Consider the following 20,343-nt stretch of genomic DNA (forward strand, 5'->3'; position numbering starts at 1 on the left):
AACCCGGGTAACCGTACTCGTCGAACTCGACAAAGAGATCGACGTGCAACCTAACCCATGCATCAGCCCGCTGAGTTTCTCGCCATATCTTCTCAGTGGGTCGCGATTCCGATCCGGTAGCAGATTCATTCGCGAAGCAATTGCTCTTTAGTTGTTAGGTCTCCTTCGGAGGCGCTCGGGTAGTTGTTAGCAAATCCCACCCCTACTGGCTGAGCCTTTGCTCGTCCACCTGTCCTGGTGAAACTGGAAAGGCCTCCGGGCCACCAGTAATCTTTCAATCATAAAAAAAAGGGTAGGTACCACCACTCTGCCTATTTTTGCCGTGAAGCAGTAATGCGTTTCGGTTCGAAGGGTGGGGCAGCCCTTGTTCTGAACTGAGACCTTAGAACTCATGTCTCAAGATAGGTGGCAACGTTTACGTTCTATGGGCTCCGGTAACCACTTAACACCAGGTGGGTCGTGAGCTCGTCCAATCACGTAAGCAATAAAAAAATTAAAAAAAGGTTTGACTAGTTCTTTATATATTCTCCAAATTTAAACATACATATCTCTAGTACTATACTGAGACCTTAGAGCTTATCTCGAGGACTTATCTCGAGGAGGGTGGCGGCATACGTTACAGATGTCTATGGGCTCAGGTAACCACATAGCTACCTAAGCAATAAAAAAAAGTATTTAGTGACCAAAAATTTTATTAAATAAGGTTATTTTATTGTTCACAGGTATGAGTGGGGTGGCCACATCGAAAATGTTCCTGAAACTAAACTCAAGAACGTCAAGAACGTTGAGGAATCAATAGAGGATAAATTCCTATACTAGGTCTCTTAGCACATCGTAATAGATGCTAGTTTCGTTTAACAATGGATACGCTTCACGTTACCCACGCTCACAGTAAAGGGTCCAGCCGGAGCCAGTCGCCTTCCGCCGCGGACCTCGCCGTGGTTACCGATGACGCGGTCATCAGGTCAAGGGTACAATCTCCATCTACCGTACATCATGTTGTTAGTGTGAGTATGAAATATGTAATTGATGCTTTTTAGAAGGAAGCCTGTAGATAATTATTCCTTAAAGGTTTTGAATTAAAATAATATAATACATAACAAAAAGTGTTATGAGGCCTTCTAATTAAATTTATTCGTAATTTACCTTGTAATTAAGTTTACAGGTTTTAGACGATCGTTTTAACAAGGCTCATTTTATTTAACGAGAAATTTACACGAAAGCTAAATTCCTTTTCAAAGTTTAAATTAAATTACAAATATTGAACTTTTAATTTTAAAAAAATACATTCAATAAATTAGCAGTGATTTACTGTTATTCCTCTCATAGTCTCGTTCGCAAAACTTTTCGCATTTTCAAGCGATGCAGTAATTAGTTAATATTACGAATAAAGCACTTGAGAAACAGACGATGCGACAGCGTAAAAGAATTTGCCTTTTTAATCGTCCATTGTGTTGACCTTAAATCGTGTTCAAAAAGTTTCAATCATTATTAATTCCAAATTAATGCCGTAATATTTAGCAAAAGATTTAGCGCTAGAAATAGTTACAAAGTCGCTTTCTCTGTCCCTATATCTGTCCCGATGTATGCTTAAATCTTTAAAACTACGCAACGGATTTTGATGCGGTTTTTTTAATAGATAGAGTGATTGAAGAGGAACGTTTATATGTATAATAACATCCATTAAATAGTGGAAAAATCAATAATAAATTACAGTTTCCGAAGCGAGGCGAGGGCGGGTCGCTAGCAATTTTATAAACGGTAAATTTTATATTCTCGTAATCAACAAACATTGTTCACATGAGCCTCAATAACATGTTCACGTCTGAGTTAAGACAATAGCCTACACTTTACCGATATGTTGGCTTATTCGTGGAAAGAATGTTGGATAATATCGTTTTTCCAATCTACAAACAATACTAAGAATGCTCAAGTTATTCTCATGCTGGCAAACATTTGTGCGTACTTCATGTTTGAGTGGCACTCGTTCGAACCACGGTATAGCTACTGCAAAAGAAGTATTATTAAGTCAATGCGTCATACGGTCCACAGTAAACTGGCCTAAACTAGCCTATTTTTTTGACCAATGGGTGCCGAAATACAGATAATCTGGAAAAGTCCATAATTTCGGATATGGTAACGCGTAATTATGGTACGGAGGGTAAAAGCCCTCGGGGAAGAAATCCTAGATGTTGGTCGGACCGATTGGCTGAAAAACTGCAAATACCAATGCCTAAGGCTCTCCACAATTAGTGAGTCAACCTTGACAAGGAGGAAATTGAATGCAGAATAGACCCAAACCTCGAGTGTCAAGTGCCGAATCTCTGTTTTTAGAGTACTTAGGGCAATACGAGTATCCCGGCAGGAATTGGAAGAAGAGGAGGACTTCGGTCTTCCTCTTCTCTCTCTTCTTCTCTGGAGGCGCCGGAATCCGACATAACTCGGTCTGTTACCACCCTCGACCGGATATCCCGTAAACGGACTCCCCATCATTTAAAAAAAAGCGAGTATGCGCTACATGTACAAGGCGGTCAATATTTATTATAAGATTTGGATTGTCACGGACCGTTTCAAAATAAAATCGCGCGTGTGATGGTACAACTTCCTTAGTAGATATGGTGACAATAACCACCTTCTCTGGCTTTGGTGACAGTAACCACCTTCTATCAGATAGGACGGTACATTGTATTTCATTTGTTTATTGAGCCCGTGTTCGAAAAGAGTTACGAGTTTAAGGAGTGGTGCATTGATTTAAAAAGGTTTAATATTTTCCGATTTAAAAAAATATTTCGATCAGAAGATTGTATAGAACTGATAGAAAATTTCAAAAAGATATCTCGAATGCTTAACGACAATTAATCAGTTTTGTTCAGTGGTTAATTTTAGAAAATAGTCGTAATTGTTAATTAGTACATCGCGTCAGTGACAGGGCAAGATCTAAGGACGCGCGAAAATCTTCGAGCAAACACGTTCACCTTTGAGAGGAATATAAGAATCGTAGTATTTAAGTAGTCGAAGTCGTCGTGGCCTAAGGGATAAGACGTCCGGTGCATTCGTGTTGAGCGATACACCGGTGTTCGAATCTCAGGTGGGTACCAATTTTTCTAATGAATTACGTACTCAACAAATGTTCACGATTAACTTCCACGGTGAAGGAATAACATCGTGTAATAAAAATGAAACCCTTAAAATTATTATTTGCGTAATTACTGGTGGTAGGATCTCTTGTGAGTCCGCGCGGGTGGGTACCACCGCCCTGCCTGTTTCTGCCGTGAAGCAGTAATGCGTTTCGGTTTGAAGGGTGGGGCAGCCGTTGTGACTATACTGAGATCTTGGATCTTATATCTCAAGGTGGGTGGCGCATTTACCATATAGGTTGTAGATGTCTATGGGCTCCAGTAACCACTTAACACCAGGTGGGCTGTGAGCTCGTCCACCCATCTAAGCAATAAAAAAAAAACTTAGTCTAATGCTAAAATAACATTATTATTAAAATAGTTCTTGATAAATTATTCATTGCGCACTGCTTTTCTATTATGGAAGTCGTCGCGTTTCAAAAGGTAATGGAAATCGAATTACTCATGGATGCACAGGTTTCATGTCCTTGTCATGTCAGGAATGTTTAGCGACAAGGATATCAATAAAGAACGCAGTTTTATTATTTATATTCAATCATTTATTTTATAATTTTTTTTTTATAAGATATTAGTTGTATCAGAAGATTGCTTCTAAAATGGGTTCAAGTTAAAAAGACAGCAGTTTGTGAAGAAAGTGATTATTACAACTTTTACAACAGCACTAGCCGGATACAGTCATAGGTATCTTGACTATGTCCATGGCATTGCTGAAATGCATGAGCAACGGTGACTACTAACCGTCAGGTGGGTCGTACACTCATGTGTATGCAAAAGCAATAAAAAATATCTGAAAAATTCAATCATAATTCGCCGACCCGAAAAGTTCAATCTTTAACCATAATACGTTTGGATCTCTATCGTGGAATCAAGACAAGCCCTTTTTTCCCTACCTAATCATTGGTAGCTTAAACGGCTATTCCAACTACATGCGGACGTGTAGGTGGGCTACTGGGGCTGAAAGGACTTACTAACACTATTATGAACAGTACTTCGCCCTAATGCACTATCAGATCGAAATTGCGACCCACAGAGAAGATCCGGTGACAAACTCAGCAGTAATGCGTTTCGGTCTGAAGGGTAAGGCAGCCGTTGTAACTATACTGAGATCTTAGAACTTATATCTCAAGGCGGGTGGCGCATTTACGTTGTAGATGTCTATGGGCTCCAGTAACCACTTAACACCAGGTGGGCTGCTAGCTCGTCCACCCATTTAAGCAATAAAAAAAAAAGTAAAGTTTCGTTTATAGTTTAATAAAAAAAAATGTAACTGCAAAATTTATAAAACATTCTGATCAAAATTAGTTTTCTTGTCTAGCCGTAATTCAGCATATCGTTGAAAGTCAGCCAAGTCTAACAAGAACGCTATAATGTGAAACGAAGTTGCCCGCTCCCGACAGAAGTCCGAACCCTTGACCCTTGGCCTCGTGTCGTTGACCCGACCCCACCAGTCCAATGATACGTCGCGACTGAACTAACACAAATTATTTTACAAATCTTTTACTTTTTACAACTCTATAAAATTCATATCAGCGCATACTATGCGCTTTATATTTTTACTGAATATAATAGTAGTACCTTGTCTGTGTTCGGTCACAGGGGTCCATAAAAACCGAAATACGAATACCGTCATTTTGATAAATGTTGAATTCCTATTTTTTTTTATTTAGATGGGACGATCTCACGGATCATCTACTGCTAAGCGATTACCGGAGACCACAAACCTCTTGAGCTTGATCATTTCTAAGTCTCAATTTTTATAATACAAAGCCCAACTAAGCCAACAGCCTTTCAAAGGTATCAGGTACCTACCACAAGTCAATTGCATTGGAACAAGTATCACCACCTGCAAAACTTGAATGCATTGATTATTTTACGGAAGGAATAAGCAGGTAGATGCTTGTCTTATCCGCATAAAACACATCCTAGTCCGAGTAAATAAACAAACGAACTTATATTAATACTTTTGAGAAGATTTACAAACCTTACACCTTCATTCGTGGCGACAGCGAAATACAAAATAAGTTTTTTCACCTTTACCTACACATAAATTTTTAAGTTATCGTATCGATCTATTCACCTTTATTATTCTACCACCAATCCTTGTTCGGAACGCCCATTCCACTTTGGTTATGTCGCGATTATGGTAGTAGATTGAGTGAAGTATTATTCTTGGGCCAATGTTAGTAAGCTCTCTCAGGTCAAGCCCCATGAGCCAACCTACACGTTCGCATGCATATATGTAGTTGGAATAGTCTTTTAAGCTACCAACAATTAGGTAGGGAAAAAAGGGGTTGTCTTGATTCCACGTTAGAGATCCACACATATTGTGGTTGAAGATTGAAGTTTACGGGTCGGCGAATTATGATTGAATTTTTTTAGGTTTTTTTATTGCCTTTGTATACATACGAACGTACGACGCACCTGACGGTAGTTACTAGCTAGTCACCGTTTTTCATGCACTTCAGCAATGCTAGGGATGCAATGCTAGCCAAGATACCTATAACTATACCTAACTAGTGCTGTTTGCAAATTTTGTATTAATTACTTGCTTCAAAAATTTTGGAAGCAAATAAATAAATAAATATTTACTAACAATCACGCCACGTTGTCCCGTGCTAAGTTCGTAAAGAACTTGTGTTACAGGTACCAGATAACGGAAATAAATGTAAGATTTGTATTATACACATACATATTTATAATATACATCCATAACCCTGGAAAAGACATTTTATATTTATGATACAAATATCTTCCCGGGGGGGGATTCGAACCTGCGACCCCCTTGTGTACTGACCATGTCACTTACCACTACACCAGACGGCCGACGGTACGACGAAGACCAGCAATCTTCCGTTATTATGAAAATGTTGTAACATGAATTATCTATCTATATATGTATATAAAAATGAATTGCTGTTCGTTAGTCTCGCTAAAACTCGAGAACGTCTGGATCGATTTGGCTAATTTTGGTCTTGAATTATTTGTGGAAGTCCTGAGAAGGTTTAAAAGGTAGATAAATATGAAAATGCTCGGAATTAAACAAAAATAACAATTTTGTTTTTACTTTGATGTGTCCCCCGTCGGACGGATTCCTTTTGTTTGTTTTAAGTTTATTTTATACAAAAGCTGAGGACTTTTATTTATCGGTTGAGGCACTACGAAGTCTGCCGGGTCAGCTAGTCAAATATAAATAATAAAGCTGCGTTATTAATTGCTACCCTTGTCGCTAACTTTCGTTATGTCATCCCATGCCCGTATCTATGTATGGCATGGCTGCAACGTAAACTATATTATGAAGAAAGAAAAAATATTTATTTTAAACACAAACACTTTTAAAGAGGTGTAACTTTCGTAAACGGATTCGGTGTTAAAGAGGCGTATCGTCATTAACAAAAATAACTCAGAGACTGCACAGTGTGCATCATCGGGGCATGCTTGTTTACGTGCGTACCATTGGTTCGACATTGTTTTCAGATCAGGTTACTGTTCATTGTAGTGGAAGCTTTCGGCATAACAACACTATAAAATTACGGCCAAAGTGCATATACTAAGTGTGTGTTAAAATTGTTTCTGGAGTAATTAAGTAATAAAAAAAAAACAGATTTTTTTTTAGGGCATTAAATTGTAAAATTAAAAGTAAAAAAGTTATCACCGAATATAAATATATGACAGTGTAATGTGCATAAATTACAAGAAATATCCAAACAATTTTTATTATTCGATTTTAAAAGCTCAAAGTAGACTTAAGCTTTAAAATTAACGCTTAATTCCTTTACGTAAAATTCATAGCGCATTTGTTTTCACCTGCACTGCGCAGTGGAATGCAATTAATTATGTTTTTTTTTTGTTCCGTCCTCATATCTCTGTAAAGGCAATGTAATGTCATTAATCTACAATCATTTAATCCTGTCCCCTTATCTATAAGCGAATATTTTTTAAATTGTCCTAAAAGGTAATAATAATTGATAGATTTAATTCGTTTTCAGGAGCCGTCTTCAAGTTCATCATCTCGTCACGGCGATAGAACGCATCACGCCAAGTCTCATTCACGAGATCTCGGTAACAGTCCTCTTACCGCCAACGCCACGGGAAATACATCTAGAGAGTTAGTACCTTAGCTGTTTTTGAAATTAATTAAAAGATATTCAATCGTTTTTTGACGTTTACTTCAGTATTATTGATCTAAGGATCATTAGTTCCATACCCATATTCATGTGACAACGAATTTGCTTCGTGTCTGGGTGCCTTATCTCTATATACTATTTTATGGTTTTAATCCGCGTTTTTTTTTTCAATCTACCTGTGATGTACCTATTTGTTATTAACAGTTTTCGTGGTCATTGATAACTTATTCGTCAACATTTGTATATTGTTCAAGCTAACTGTCATAGAACCATCAATGTACCACAAATAGCGTTCGACTAGTTCAAAGAAATAAGTTTCTCATTCAATTATGTAGTGATAGTTACAGAGAAGCATAAGCGTGTTCACTGGTTAAAATCCAATAAATAATTAATTTAATTTTAAATTATAAGCCACGATTAAATAACCAAACCGAACTAATAATTATATTCAACTTTTTTTTATATCCTGTTGATACTGGGATATTAGAGCGATAAAACTAATGTGCAAATTTTCATGTTAATACAAATGTACGTACGTACCAAGAAAACGCCCGTTGAGTTTCTCGCCGAATCTTCTCGGTGGGTCGCGTTTCCGATCCGGTGGTAGATTCCGCGAAGCACTGCTCTTGCTAGGGGCAGTGTTAGTAACACTCCCGGTTTGTTCACCTACACGCTAAGGCAACGCTGATATAGCCTCTCAAGGCTATCAGCATAGGAAAAAAAAACAAGAAAATCAAATAAAAAAATACTAATATTTCATTTATAGCTTAGAAGATTCGCCGCAGAAGAAGATTCTGTCAGGTCTGATGGCTCCAGGCGACTATGCCAGTACCGTATACAGCCCCAACGTATCCTACGCTCTCTCTTCGGACGAATACGGCTCGCCGGCCTACAGGAGTGAGTCGATATTCGATTTTGACACTGACATTGGCATGTACGATTTGCATAACGATCGATTACGACATATCTAATTTATTTTAAGTATTATAATTAAATGTTTTTAAGTTTGTTTGGTTCTTTGCATTTGCCCGTGGTTTATTGAACAAAGTCGAAGCTCAAACATTGTCGTTGTCACTTTACGGAATGTCTTTTGCCATGTATATACTACAGATAGCGCCCTAGTCGTTTTTGTTAATACACCTTTCAAATATTAGTGATAGAAATTATCTATGCTAACTGTTTACGGCGGAGCACACGCTCGTCGCCTGCCTGGGGACCGGCGAAGGGGGCCTAAGAAGACGACGTGCAAGCTGCTCTGCACGCGTTTTATGCATGAGCATCTGGGTGATGGAAGGCCGGCTATCCTCAACCCGCGCTGGTTCTGACCCAGCGGGGTATTCCGTAGCATAGACCATTCTAACCGGCGCCATCTAGGCGGGCTTCGGATAGCCTGCCGACCGAGAGGGCTGGTGGTCGACGACCGTCCCGAGGGGGAGGGTGATGGGAGAGATGTGCTCCGCACTAAACGCTTCACTTTCCCTTCTTTGCCTTTTCATGATTTTGTCTCATGCAAGGTTTGGATGTTGGTTGTTGAGCGACAGGAGGTTTTAGTCGGTTCGACTCCGACATACCCCGCCCTCCATCCCCAGTGAAGGGCGGAAGTCGGGCGATTTCCTCCTGACAAAAAAAGAAAATACTAACTGTCTATGTTAAATCAGCTTAGAAATTTCGGACAGGGATACGAAGTGACATCATGCCTAATAATAATAGTAAATTCATGTTATCATTAGGGAAAAAGCTTTAGTAAATAATTTGGACTAGTCGTAAATGTCAAGTATTGAGTTTATATTTAAAAAAATTATTTACTTATATTTATGTATTTATATGTATTTCAGGTCAAGATGGTGATTACTCGACTCAAGGTAAGATCAAATATGTTTGTTTTTTTTGTTGTTTTGGTTGCAAATATTGTAATTTTGTATCCAATAGTAGTATACCATTAACGCTGTTTCTAGTAGAAAAGGGTAAAAGCGAGTTGGTAAATTTTCTCGTAAAATTCAGAACGTACCAAGAGCTTGTGCAAATTAAAAAATAATTTGAACTGAGTAAAATGGGTTAGCAAAAATCGGGTTACTCGAGGTTTTTATTTTTTTACTAGTTTTTTTTTAGTATGAAACTAACAAGTATTGTACCATTTTACAATTATGATTAAATGCGCGAACATTTAATGGCACTTGCCAAGGCACTTTAGAACATTTTTTTTAAAGACATGCCTTTCAAGGTCGACAAATTTTGAAAATTTTACATTCATAGTTTAACAAATAGTCTTCATTCTAGAAAAGATGGGGCAGTTGTGTCATTATTTTTGACTGTGGTTCTAGAAATGTTATTTAGGGTTACGGTTCCGAAGTTTAAATGAACAAAAATAATAAAAATTAACCACAATAACCGAAAAATGGTTACAGTTTGAACAAATTTCTAGGTTTTTCTTAAATGCCCATAATTTCCAAACTGCATGGGATAGATTTTTTTTCTGGTGGTTACAATCAATCCTGTCACCCCGTTTCGGCTTGACGTTGAGTTCTGGGACACCCTGTAGAGTTGAAATTTAGAACGGATGTCTCCTTACGTTGTTGATGTCTATGGGCTTAAATTAGTTTCGCAAGATCGTTCACCGGTCTAATCAAGAAAATAAATTGCTGGGAAACACATAATTTTAATAATATAATATTTTCAGATGAAGCAGATGGTACAAACGCTACATCGAGTAAGGCCCAAGCGGCCATCGCTCATCTGAACAACAAGATTGAACGTACTAAAGAACTGATACGGCTCGAGCAGACCATCAGAGACGGTGAGACTAATTATATTTTAAGATGAAGTCGTCGTAGTGTAGAACAGTGGTGCTCAAACTAGAGGTCGCAACCTCTGTGGGGGCCACTAGGGGATTGTGGGGGGTCGCCATTTTTTTTTTAACTAAGCAGCTTGTAATGCCACTCCCTCTCCCTAGCTTACAGATCGCCAAAAATGTCTCTACTGAAGGGGACGTAGTCAAAAAAAAGTTTGCGCACCACTGATTTTTCTAACTAAACGTTATCGTATGTGCGTGTAATAAAATGGTATTCGCAGAAAAAAAAAACGTTTGTCAAATTATGCGATATCGAAGTCGTCGTGGCCTTAAGGAAAAGACATCTGGTGCATACGTGTTGAGCGATGCACTCATGTTCCAATCTCAGGCGGGTACCATTTTTTCTAATGAAATACGTACTCAACAAATGTTCACGATTGACTTCCACGATGAAGGAATAACATCGTGCAATAAAAATCAAACCCGCAAAATTATAATTTGCGTAATTACTGGTGGTAGGACCTCTTGTGAGTAGGTTGGTACCTACCCGTGCGGACTCACAAGAGGTAGAGGCGAAGTGGTGGTCCACTTCGCCTATTTCTGCCGTGAAGCAGTAATGCGTTTCGGTTTGAAGGGTGCCGCAGCCGTTGTAACTATACTTGAGACCTTAGAACTTATATCTCAAGATGGGTGGTGCATTTACTTTGTAGATGTCAATGGGTTCCAGTAACCACTGAACATCAGGTGGGCTGTGAGCTCGTTCAACCATCTAAGAAAAAAAAAGAAAAAAAATATGTGAGATGTTCCCTTTTCGTAATATCATACACATTCAATTACATTAATATAATTTTTTTACTGAATCTGTCACCCATATTTATTGATTGCAGACAACGTGAACGAATACTTGAAGCTGGCAGCCAATGCGGACAAGCAGCAGCTCCAGCGGATCAAGGCGGTGTTCGAGAAGAAAAACCAGAAGAGCGCCCTTTGCATCGCGCAACTGCAGAAGAAACTCGAGGGCTACAACAAGAGGATCAAGAACTGGGAGGTGAGTCACGAGATCAAACATTAGATCGGAGTGTCAATTACAATTATTAAAAAAATAACGTATTAGGGTTGTACCTACCCTTTAAATCGTATCGTGGGACTGATTCACAACCAGACTACCCAGACTTATTCCTGCTACAAGACATTCCATAATATTAATTTCGTTACTTTTTGCAACCAATAGTAGAGATTATTTTCGCTTTAAGTAAGAATGTACATTGGCATCTCGATTAAAATAAATGAATTTGAATTTTATTTTTATAGCAACATGGCTCCAGCGGACAAGCTCACAGACAACCTCGAGAAGTTCTGCGGGACATGGGACAAGGTTTAAAGTATGTTAACTTTGTAAAATTACTGATGTATATGTTCTAAAGTCTTATTTAATCTAATTCAAATATAATAAAGGTAAATGGGTTCCGTAGCATAAATAAAATTGTGGCTAACACCTTTTTTAAATTTATTGCTTCGATGGATGCTCATTACCCACCTGGTGTTAAGTGGTTACCGGAGCCCATAGATGTCAACAACGTAAATGCCGCCACCTACTATGTGACACGAGTACTAATTAATTTTTTTTTATAGTACATAGGCTGTACCAACCTTTAAATCGAAACGCATTACTGCTTCACGGCAGAAACAGGCAGGGAGGTGATACCTACCCGTACGGGCTTATAAAACACCCAATTACAAGTAGCCTATTAAAGTGAAGTAAAAATAAAACAAATAGGAGAACTCTAATGACGTTTGCATTCTTGTTTTCATAGAAACGTGGGAGGTAACATCCGCGATGGCATAACGGGTCTCGGCGGCAGCGTCATGGCCGCCCCACGAGAATTCGCTCATCTCTTCTCGAGGTCCAACCGGTTCGGGTCCGCTGACAACATCGCTCAATTAGCCGGTCTGTATACGCTATCTTATCACCTCAGTTTATGGAGGTTAGGGGCAACGAGCACACTCTGTACAGCAGATTGGGGGTAATAGAGACTAGAGTTAGAACAGGGACAAATCTGGGATGTCACAATACTTTATTTAGTGTTTGATGACTAAATTAAACTATTTAATATTCTTAGAGTTTTGTAACTCATTAAAGATATTAAAAAGTTAATTACCTAAAGTTAGGTACCTACCTAAAAACTAAATAGTGCCAGCCCTATCGAAAAACTATTGTCCCCATATGTAACCTGATTCACGCCAAAGCCAAGGTGAATCGGGTCAAGCTAGTTTTTTTTAGTTTTTGTGTATGTTTTGTAATGAACTATGTATAATAACGCATCGTATATACAAATTTAAGCCTCCGGAACCATTTTAATCTCAATTTTATTGGTATTACGCTAAGAAAATTCATTGAAAATTTATGTAGGATTTGGAAAGGGTCCCGATTCCCCCCAATCTACGGTATATGAAAAAGTGTCCTTCAAAAGCGTTTAAGGTGGCGCCACCCTAGCAAGTGCTATTATTATTTAAAATTTTTAAATTTATGACACTTTATTTACAATGGCCACATTCATATTTACTTGTTACGCTGTTGCTTTCTTAGTGCGTTTTTTGAGTTATAATTTGCTGCTCATAGTTGGACACTTTTTCAATTCGTTCTCCCCATATTACGACAGTTTTCTTTTCTTCTAACTTCCATACATTATTTTACAACCGATGGCGGACAGGCGTATGGTTCATTTTCTCGTAACTATACCTTTGTTACGGTATTATTCGAAAATAACTGCAGTACTTTTGATATGAAGTCGCGCTACGATATATCGGCACCGAAATAGGTCAGTGATTCGACAACAAGGTATCGTGGCGGTCACTATTCTAAGCCAACAGGGATGGGTCAGTCATTTGATCACTCCATGCACTAGCGCTCCGATATCGATGTATTGATCATTTAGTGATTAATGAGTTTTTAAAGTTATACTTATAATGAGTTAAAAGACACGCTTCTTAGAGTAATTGGTAACCCTAACCCCCCTTATCTGGCAATGTTGCCAGTGCATCGTATGAAGGGTTGTCCGTTTATATTATCGTTAAAATCTTTTTACGATATAACGAAGCAATATTAGTACACTATTTCTAAATATAAAGTAAACAATAAACAGATAAATATAAAGTGAAAAGATAATCGTAGAAACCACATGTAAGGGTCGCCTAAAATAAATAAATTAAATATTGAACTCTAAAACGATAGATAGATAATCATCATCAACGTTAAAAATGCTATTGTTTATGTTATACTTTTACTTATGTATCCAATAGTAACCCGCCGCAACTGAGCGAGATAGCAACTGTCTCTGTTTCTGTTGACATAAAATCTTAACGTAACCCAATAAAGACTATATTTCAACGGAATTAGCAAATGTTTTTGATCGCCTTTAGCTTGCTCTCTGGTCTCTGCAGTCGTACTTTGCCGACGCTACTCATAAATGTGATAGACCTGTTACTCTGTTTGTATACCTATTATATAAACTCTATTGTCTACGCTTTAATATGCTTTTTGCTTTAAATGTTACGTATACAAAAACAAGTTCATGTATGCATATTATGTGTCTTATTTTAATAGATATTTATTTTGTCTCACAGAGAACACGGGTGCTTGTGAGTATATAAGGAAATTGGTAGTGTTTCATGTATCCTGTAAATAATTTACACTCACATTCATTTCATTATAATATAGTGGGTTATTATTTTTTTTAACTTTAACTAAACTGTGTGTATATTAATACCATCACAATAGATTTGTTTGTAGCGTACGGTCTTAGGTTTTATTACTTATATACCGTCATCTAGTCAAACATAAAAGTAGAGACTTAATTTAAAAAAAATAACTTCAATATTAGTATTTAATAATGCATGAATAGTCATTTAGCCCCGAATTAGGATTCCCTATACTATGGAAAACAGAGATCTACATATATACGTTTAAATGTATAAATATAAATGTTGATAATAAGATATTAAAAATGTGCGTCACACGAATGTTTGTCTGATGTGGGAATCGAACCCACGACCCTCTGCCCAGCAGTCAGGGGCTCCCACCACTACACCACTGGAGCAGCTATTTCACAGAAGCGAAATTTTATTGCCTTTTTTAGGCAAACAAGCCTTTCCACCTGATGGTGAATTGTTACCGTCGCTAATGGACGTCAACAATGCCAGGGGCACAGCTACGTCTCTGCCTACCGCATTCTACCTATATTATGAAATCATTGCAGCAAAAGCGTACATACATTAACGTAAGGAAAAAAAAAACATAATGCCGCGGGATTATTGATGACCAGTCGTGCGTGAATAAAACACCGTATACATTTACGCGTTCAACGATTCGTGTCGTTAAATATCAATTTGTATCTGTTGGAGAACTATTTATTATACATAACTGATTTGCAATAGTCATAAATACTATTGACGTGACAACGTCTTATAATAATTCGACGGAGCCGGCTGCACGCACGAAAAAACATGGCTCATTGAGGCGTTCCATTTAAGGCTTGAAGTGCAAGCGAGAGCGCACAACGAGCGACAAAGAAGGATAATTGGCCTCCGCATTCGGCAGCGTTCGACATCTGTCTCTCCTACTTGAATGGGCGATGCATCCGCGTGGACAGCTGCTATACAATAATACATTTACATGTTTTCGTCAAGTATGAAGTTCAGTGAAAAGTGAATGTGGTGTCAATTGTCCATACAAAATATTTATCAAACAAACAAATAAAATTAAAATTTTATTTTGAAAAATGAAACCATTTCATGAATATTTTCTTATAACGTTGCCACGTTCAACTATCGTCAGAAAACCGACTTTACAGACAACCGATTTTTTTATAACAAATTACATGCAATATAAGTGCACGAATATAAACAATGTTAATTCTAATTTCGATAAAGAAAATTTTTTTTTTTGATTATTATGTACTAGTATTTTTTGCAATGAGCGTAAAACGTACTTAACGAATATATTCTGGAACACGCCGGGACAACCCCGTATCTCGCGCTACACGGACAACCACAAACCAATAAAGCACCTGACAGTTGACTCCAGTTTCATTGCAGTTTAAAAAAAACCAAATTAGTAATTAATCTTGAATTTAGTCAATTATTTAATAGTGTTTTCTTTCACGTTAATAAGGTGGTTGTCGTTTCGGTTTGATTACGATTCTTTAAGACCCTCTACTAAATTTAATAGAAGATCACGTTGAACAAAAATATTCTATTTAAGTTTGCTTTACATTAAAATAAATAATTGTATATTTATTCGCGATTAGTTCGCGAACACGAACTCGGCGAATAAAGAACGGAAAACGCGTTAAACAAATCGTCGCCTTACATATACACATCGACCTTTGCAGTAATCTGTGAGTAATCCGCGAGACAAGTTGTTCTCTCTGTGTTAAACGAGAATAGTGTACACAGTCATGATGACGTAAAGGTGATAATAGTGATAATGTTGTTTCGAAAATGCAAAAGGTGCCGAAAGAAATGTAAATATATTCATAATAACTCAGCTTCAAGGATCGGGATTCGATGTTAGATATTGTTGTTTAGTTCAACAGTATTGTTGACTGCGGTCTGTATTGTCCTGTTAATACTATGTCCTTCCTACATCCTTATCTATGTCATTATCGCGCCGTTATCACCGAGGTCCCTTCTGTTTGTATCAACAAATGATGTAATATTCATATACATTAAATTCAATGTAATTTAAATCTGACGATGCTCGATAATATAGGGTCGCTCTCATTGATAGCACGTAGTACGATCTCACACAGCAAAATAAACGAAAATCATAACTTAATTAAAATTATTGTTAAGGTTTCTTTCTTTTCTTTCTTTCTTTCTTTCTTTTCAGTTAAATTGTATACGACGTTTTGAAAACTTCACAGTTTTCATTAATCATAACATTAACCTAACATAATCATAACAAATGGATTTCTTGAACCTTTTTCTTTCCTAAATAAGTATCTAAAGAAATCTAATTTACATGTCACATCTAAATTGAACAAATCGCCTCATATTGCATGACCATATCCATTGGTTAATTGTAATTGGCGCCGTATTCGTTCCTACGCCGGAGACAATTGTTTCAGTGTCTAACAAGACAATAGGAAATGTATTCTTCTTCTTGTCCATATATTTTCAACAAAGAAGAACACACAATTGGCTCCTCTGACCTTGATAAGTGCTTAGTATCGAGAATATTTAGTAACATTTGTAAATACGAATAGATAAGAATATTACAGATCTTAACATTTCAAATTGAATTAAAAAAAAAGTAATAAGCAATGTTCATTAGCAGAATATTATAAATATAGGTACTAAAATTTGTATTGTTCGGTAAATAGAAGTTAAGTCCAAGAGCCGATTATATGTAAATTTATTTTTTATTTATTATATTTATACTTATTGTACACAAAAAAGAAAATAAAATAAAAACAGATTTAAAAGAATGTCTAAATACTATGTACAAAGGCGAGCTTAACTCATTCATGATTTTTCTTCTAGCAAACCATTAGCAGAGAGAAATACGATACGAATTGTGATTATCTGACAAATATAGTCAAAAACAGCAACCGATTTATACGAAACCACGCAATAAGCTACTAACACTGGTCGTATATTGCTTTAATAAGGATCTTTAGAACGAAATAAAAAATTGGTTGGTATTCGAAATTTAAATTTCCCTCCACAATTTTATGATCTAAACATAAATATGTTAATGTTTCTAACCTAAAAATAGATCTTAATTTTCGCGCGAAATTGTTGTACGGCTTAAATTCGCCAATACCAGAATAGTTACTTTGGTATAATCGCATTAATGGCGTTCGAAGACAAAAGCCTGCCTCAGGCGATCTTTTAACGATCACTTATTAAATCTAAGAAAAGAAAGTGACATCCTTTGACGGGTGTTAGAGCAAAAAAACTGCAAACAATATTTATATATTCTTCTTGGCTATGTCTCTAGTATTGCTGATGTCCATGAGCAACGGTGACTAACCATCAGCCGTATAATATTCTGCCTAGAATATCAATAAAATAAACCGTACTATACAATCATTGCTCGAGCCAAAATACACGAGTTGTTCTATCCACATCGGCCGTGATTTTTTAAAGGTGAAACATAACATAACAAATCGTAAAGTTTATATTTTCATATTTATCACAACGACTTGCCTATTAATGCAATATATCCCAACGTACGATCGTATAGCATTTCCATCTTTTTTTATCCTCTATCTATTCACTGGTAGCTAGGGGCTATTCCTTTTAGTCAGTTCGACTCCGACATGCTCCGCCCTCCACTAGATATGGAGGTAAGTCCGGCGATTTCCTCCTGACCAAAAAAAGGGTCTATTCCAGCTACGTTCGGATGGTGTTTTCGTTGCCTTTCGTAAGTCGTAGACTTTTTTTTTTAATTCTCATTATATTAGTTCCGACGTTTTCGTCATAACGGATCCTCCCGATCCATTATCGGTGGTTTTAGGTACCACAAGCACCGGCTCGACGAGCGAATTAACCTACAGACACAGCCCACTGAGTTTCTCGGCGGATCTTCACAGTGGGTCGCGTTCCCGATCCGGTGGTAGATTCTGCGAACCACTGCTCTTGCTAGGGCGAGTGTTAGCATCACTCCGGCTTGAACACCGTGAGTTACACGTTAGGGCGAAGCCTCTCAAGGCTATCAGCATAAGTAGGGGAAAAAAACCGACGTTATGTAAATATACAGTTTTCGTAGTCACGGAAGACTAGGGTGTATTATTCGTTGATATTTAACATTTGACATTGTGCTGACGTACATAAGTATATAACGTCTATGACGTTTTATGACTAAAAGTTGAGATCATATTTCCATTATTAGTCTCATCGTTCATACGTTGCACGTGTATTAATTTGTAATTTGCATTGATTCGAGTACTGTCTTAACGTGTTAAAAGTGTGATAGAAATAATTCGCTAACTTGAGGTATATATTACAAGATTATTAGCAAAACACATTAAGAATTTTTACCAAAGTTCAGTTCTCATCACTTGTGTGCCGATCCCAAGGAGGATAGAAGCAAGGGACGACATTTTAAATTGATCGTAAAATGAAATCAAATGGAAATATATAATGGCAAGAGAAAAAGGTATTCAGATATTGGTGTTGACAGCTTCTAAACATTGTGCTACTGTGGGATAATCTATTTGAAAGATTTTATTAAGGATTTTTTTGAATGTTACCGTGATAGATTTCGTTCTTCTATTTATGACTATTGATAATAACTTTAAAGGCATTTGACTGAAATTCAATCACATTTTCGTATTTAAAAGATTGTAATTAGACCCCATAAAATAACCTTAAAATACGTAGAGACCAGCGAAAGAATCCGTTACTAATTACATCAAACGGTCTTAACAGACTTCAACGGATTATTTATTTTGTCTTTTGCACAACAAAAGATAAAATAGATAATATATTCAAAGTGTACAAAAAATATTACATTTATCTAGCACCTAGTGTCTCAATAGGATTAGTTTGTTAGCTTTAACCTATTACTATATTAAGCTCGTTCCCTTGTAGCTCCAAAATATGCTAAAGCTTTCTTAGCGATTATCATTTCGTAGTTTCTAGCTAAACATATTTACTATAGCAGGATTTGCTAAAAAAAATCTTTATCCACATTTTCAATCATAGAATATAGTTATATTTTTTTATTAACCAAAAAAAAAAGCGCATTTGTGTGTAATTGTGTCGCTTATCATGCTGTCTCGTTTTTACACGCCAGCCCCACCACATGCGGAACTAAGAGGTAAATAAACACTTTACACTGTAACGGTTTACTTTTTTGAGTTTTTGTCTTTACTAGTGTTCGTATCACGAAATTCGACTATAATCACTGACATTTCAAGATTTCATACATTAAATTTTTCCCTTTTGTTTGTAATTGACATTCTGAAAACAAAACTGACTGCAGCAAAGAAAAACAAAAAAAAAAGGAAATTGATTGACAAACAGAGGAGAAAATAGTGCTTAATTATTATTAATGGGACATTATTGGTACTGTTTTGTCTATTCACATATAAATATGGTTGTTGGTTTAACGGCTTCCACAGATATACAACGCGCACGCTTCCTATAATAGCTTTGTTTTATTAAATTTTAGAGTGAAAATTAAAAGGTAATAAATTCTTAAAGCAATAAAAAAAAGCATTAATTTTTTTCACTCACATAGAAATACATTTATCACATAACACTTAAATATTAAAATATATTGGCAATTATCACGGGTCTGGGACTGGGGGATATAGTGTATTTCTATAAAAATGTTTACGTTAATTATATTTACAAAATTTAATACATTGAATAAATAATTAAAACAATGTTAAAATATTGTTATAGTTTAGATTAATGTCATGTAATTTTGTTAAATTGTCTTCATTATATAACTTTTCGTTACATCATATTATAAGTACACGAGAATAGATGGCAGCACGTGTATAAAATAATTTTGTAACAAGCATTTTGTACAAATCTTTTATCTAATAAATATAAATTTATAATAATGCACATGCTTGACATAGGGGAGGCATTTATTAACCTCCTTATGATCTTCGCACTCAAAGAGTAAAACCCAGTCGCGCCTTGGTGCTGGTACGCCCGATTTATTTGTCTTTCGCTTAAGTTTTACAATGCGACAATGTTATGATTATAATGTAATATGACACTAACATTTTTCTAAATATGATTGCTTGACTAACTGCATAGTTCCAAAATTAGACTATATATCTCGTGGCTCTGTTACCGTGTCATTGTTACTATGAGTCATCCCGCCACCTACCTTAAGACATGAGGTCGAAATTTGGGTAGCATTGGCATATAACAACTATTAGCCTACTCGTTAGAGAAATAGGCAAGACGATGGTATCGATTAGCCCTGGCTGACGACTTGCTTTATTAGTGTTTGTACTATATTAGCATATAACAACTATTAGCCTATTCGTTAGAGAAATAGGCAAGACGATGGTACTGATTAGCCCTGGCTGACGACTTGCTTTATTAGTGTCTGTACTATATTGGCATATAACAACTATTAGCCTATTCGTTAAAGAAATAGGCAAGACGATGGTACCGATTAGATCTGGCTGACGACTTGCTTTATTAGTGTCTGTACCATATTGGCATATAACAACTATTAGCCTATTCGTTAGAGAATTAGGTAAGACGATGTACCGATTAGCCCTGGCTGACGACTTGCTTTATTAGTGTCTGTACTACA

General features: G+C 36.7%; 2 protein-coding genes across 10 annotated transcripts in view; both read left to right on the forward strand.

Annotated features, from left to right (window-relative positions):
- Rpb10 (DNA-directed RNA polymerases I, II, and III subunit Rpb10) overlaps nt 1–20,343 on the forward strand; it is a 276,671-nt gene that overhangs the window by 248,699 nt on the left and 7,629 nt on the right. The window lies entirely within an intron of this gene.
- Nucleotides 1–20,343, forward strand: part of Dmtn (transmembrane and coiled-coil domain 2 protein Dmtn) — a 46,891-nt gene that overhangs the window by 17,224 nt on the left and 9,324 nt on the right. For 4 of the 9 annotated variants that reach the window (XM_089739448.1, XM_089739454.1, XM_089739455.1 and 1 more), the window contains exons 2-11: nt 723–1,007; nt 7,124–7,242; nt 8,028–8,158; nt 9,097–9,123; nt 9,939–10,055; nt 10,937–11,097; nt 11,361–11,431; nt 11,864–11,997; nt 13,674–13,688; nt 18,853–18,876. In XM_089739448.1, the coding sequence (XP_089595574.1) occupies nt 861–1,007; nt 7,124–7,242; nt 8,028–8,158; nt 9,097–9,123; nt 9,939–10,055; nt 10,937–11,097; nt 11,361–11,431; nt 11,864–11,997; nt 13,674–13,688; nt 18,853–18,876 (946 nt within the window). In that variant the 5' untranslated portion in view covers nt 723–860. The remainder of the gene's footprint in view (nt 1–722; nt 1,008–7,123; nt 7,243–8,027; nt 8,159–9,096; nt 9,124–9,938; nt 10,056–10,936; nt 11,098–11,360; nt 11,432–11,863; nt 11,998–13,673; nt 13,689–18,852; nt 18,877–20,343) is intronic. The other 5 variants (XM_089739452.1, XM_089739453.1, XM_089739456.1 and 2 more) reach the window with 3 other exon arrangements.

This window comes from Bombyx mandarina, chromosome A1 (genome assembly GCF_030267445.1).
Source record: "Bombyx mandarina strain Sakado chromosome A1, ASM3026744v2".
NCBI lineage: Eukaryota > Metazoa > Arthropoda > Insecta > Lepidoptera > Bombycidae > Bombyx > Bombyx mandarina.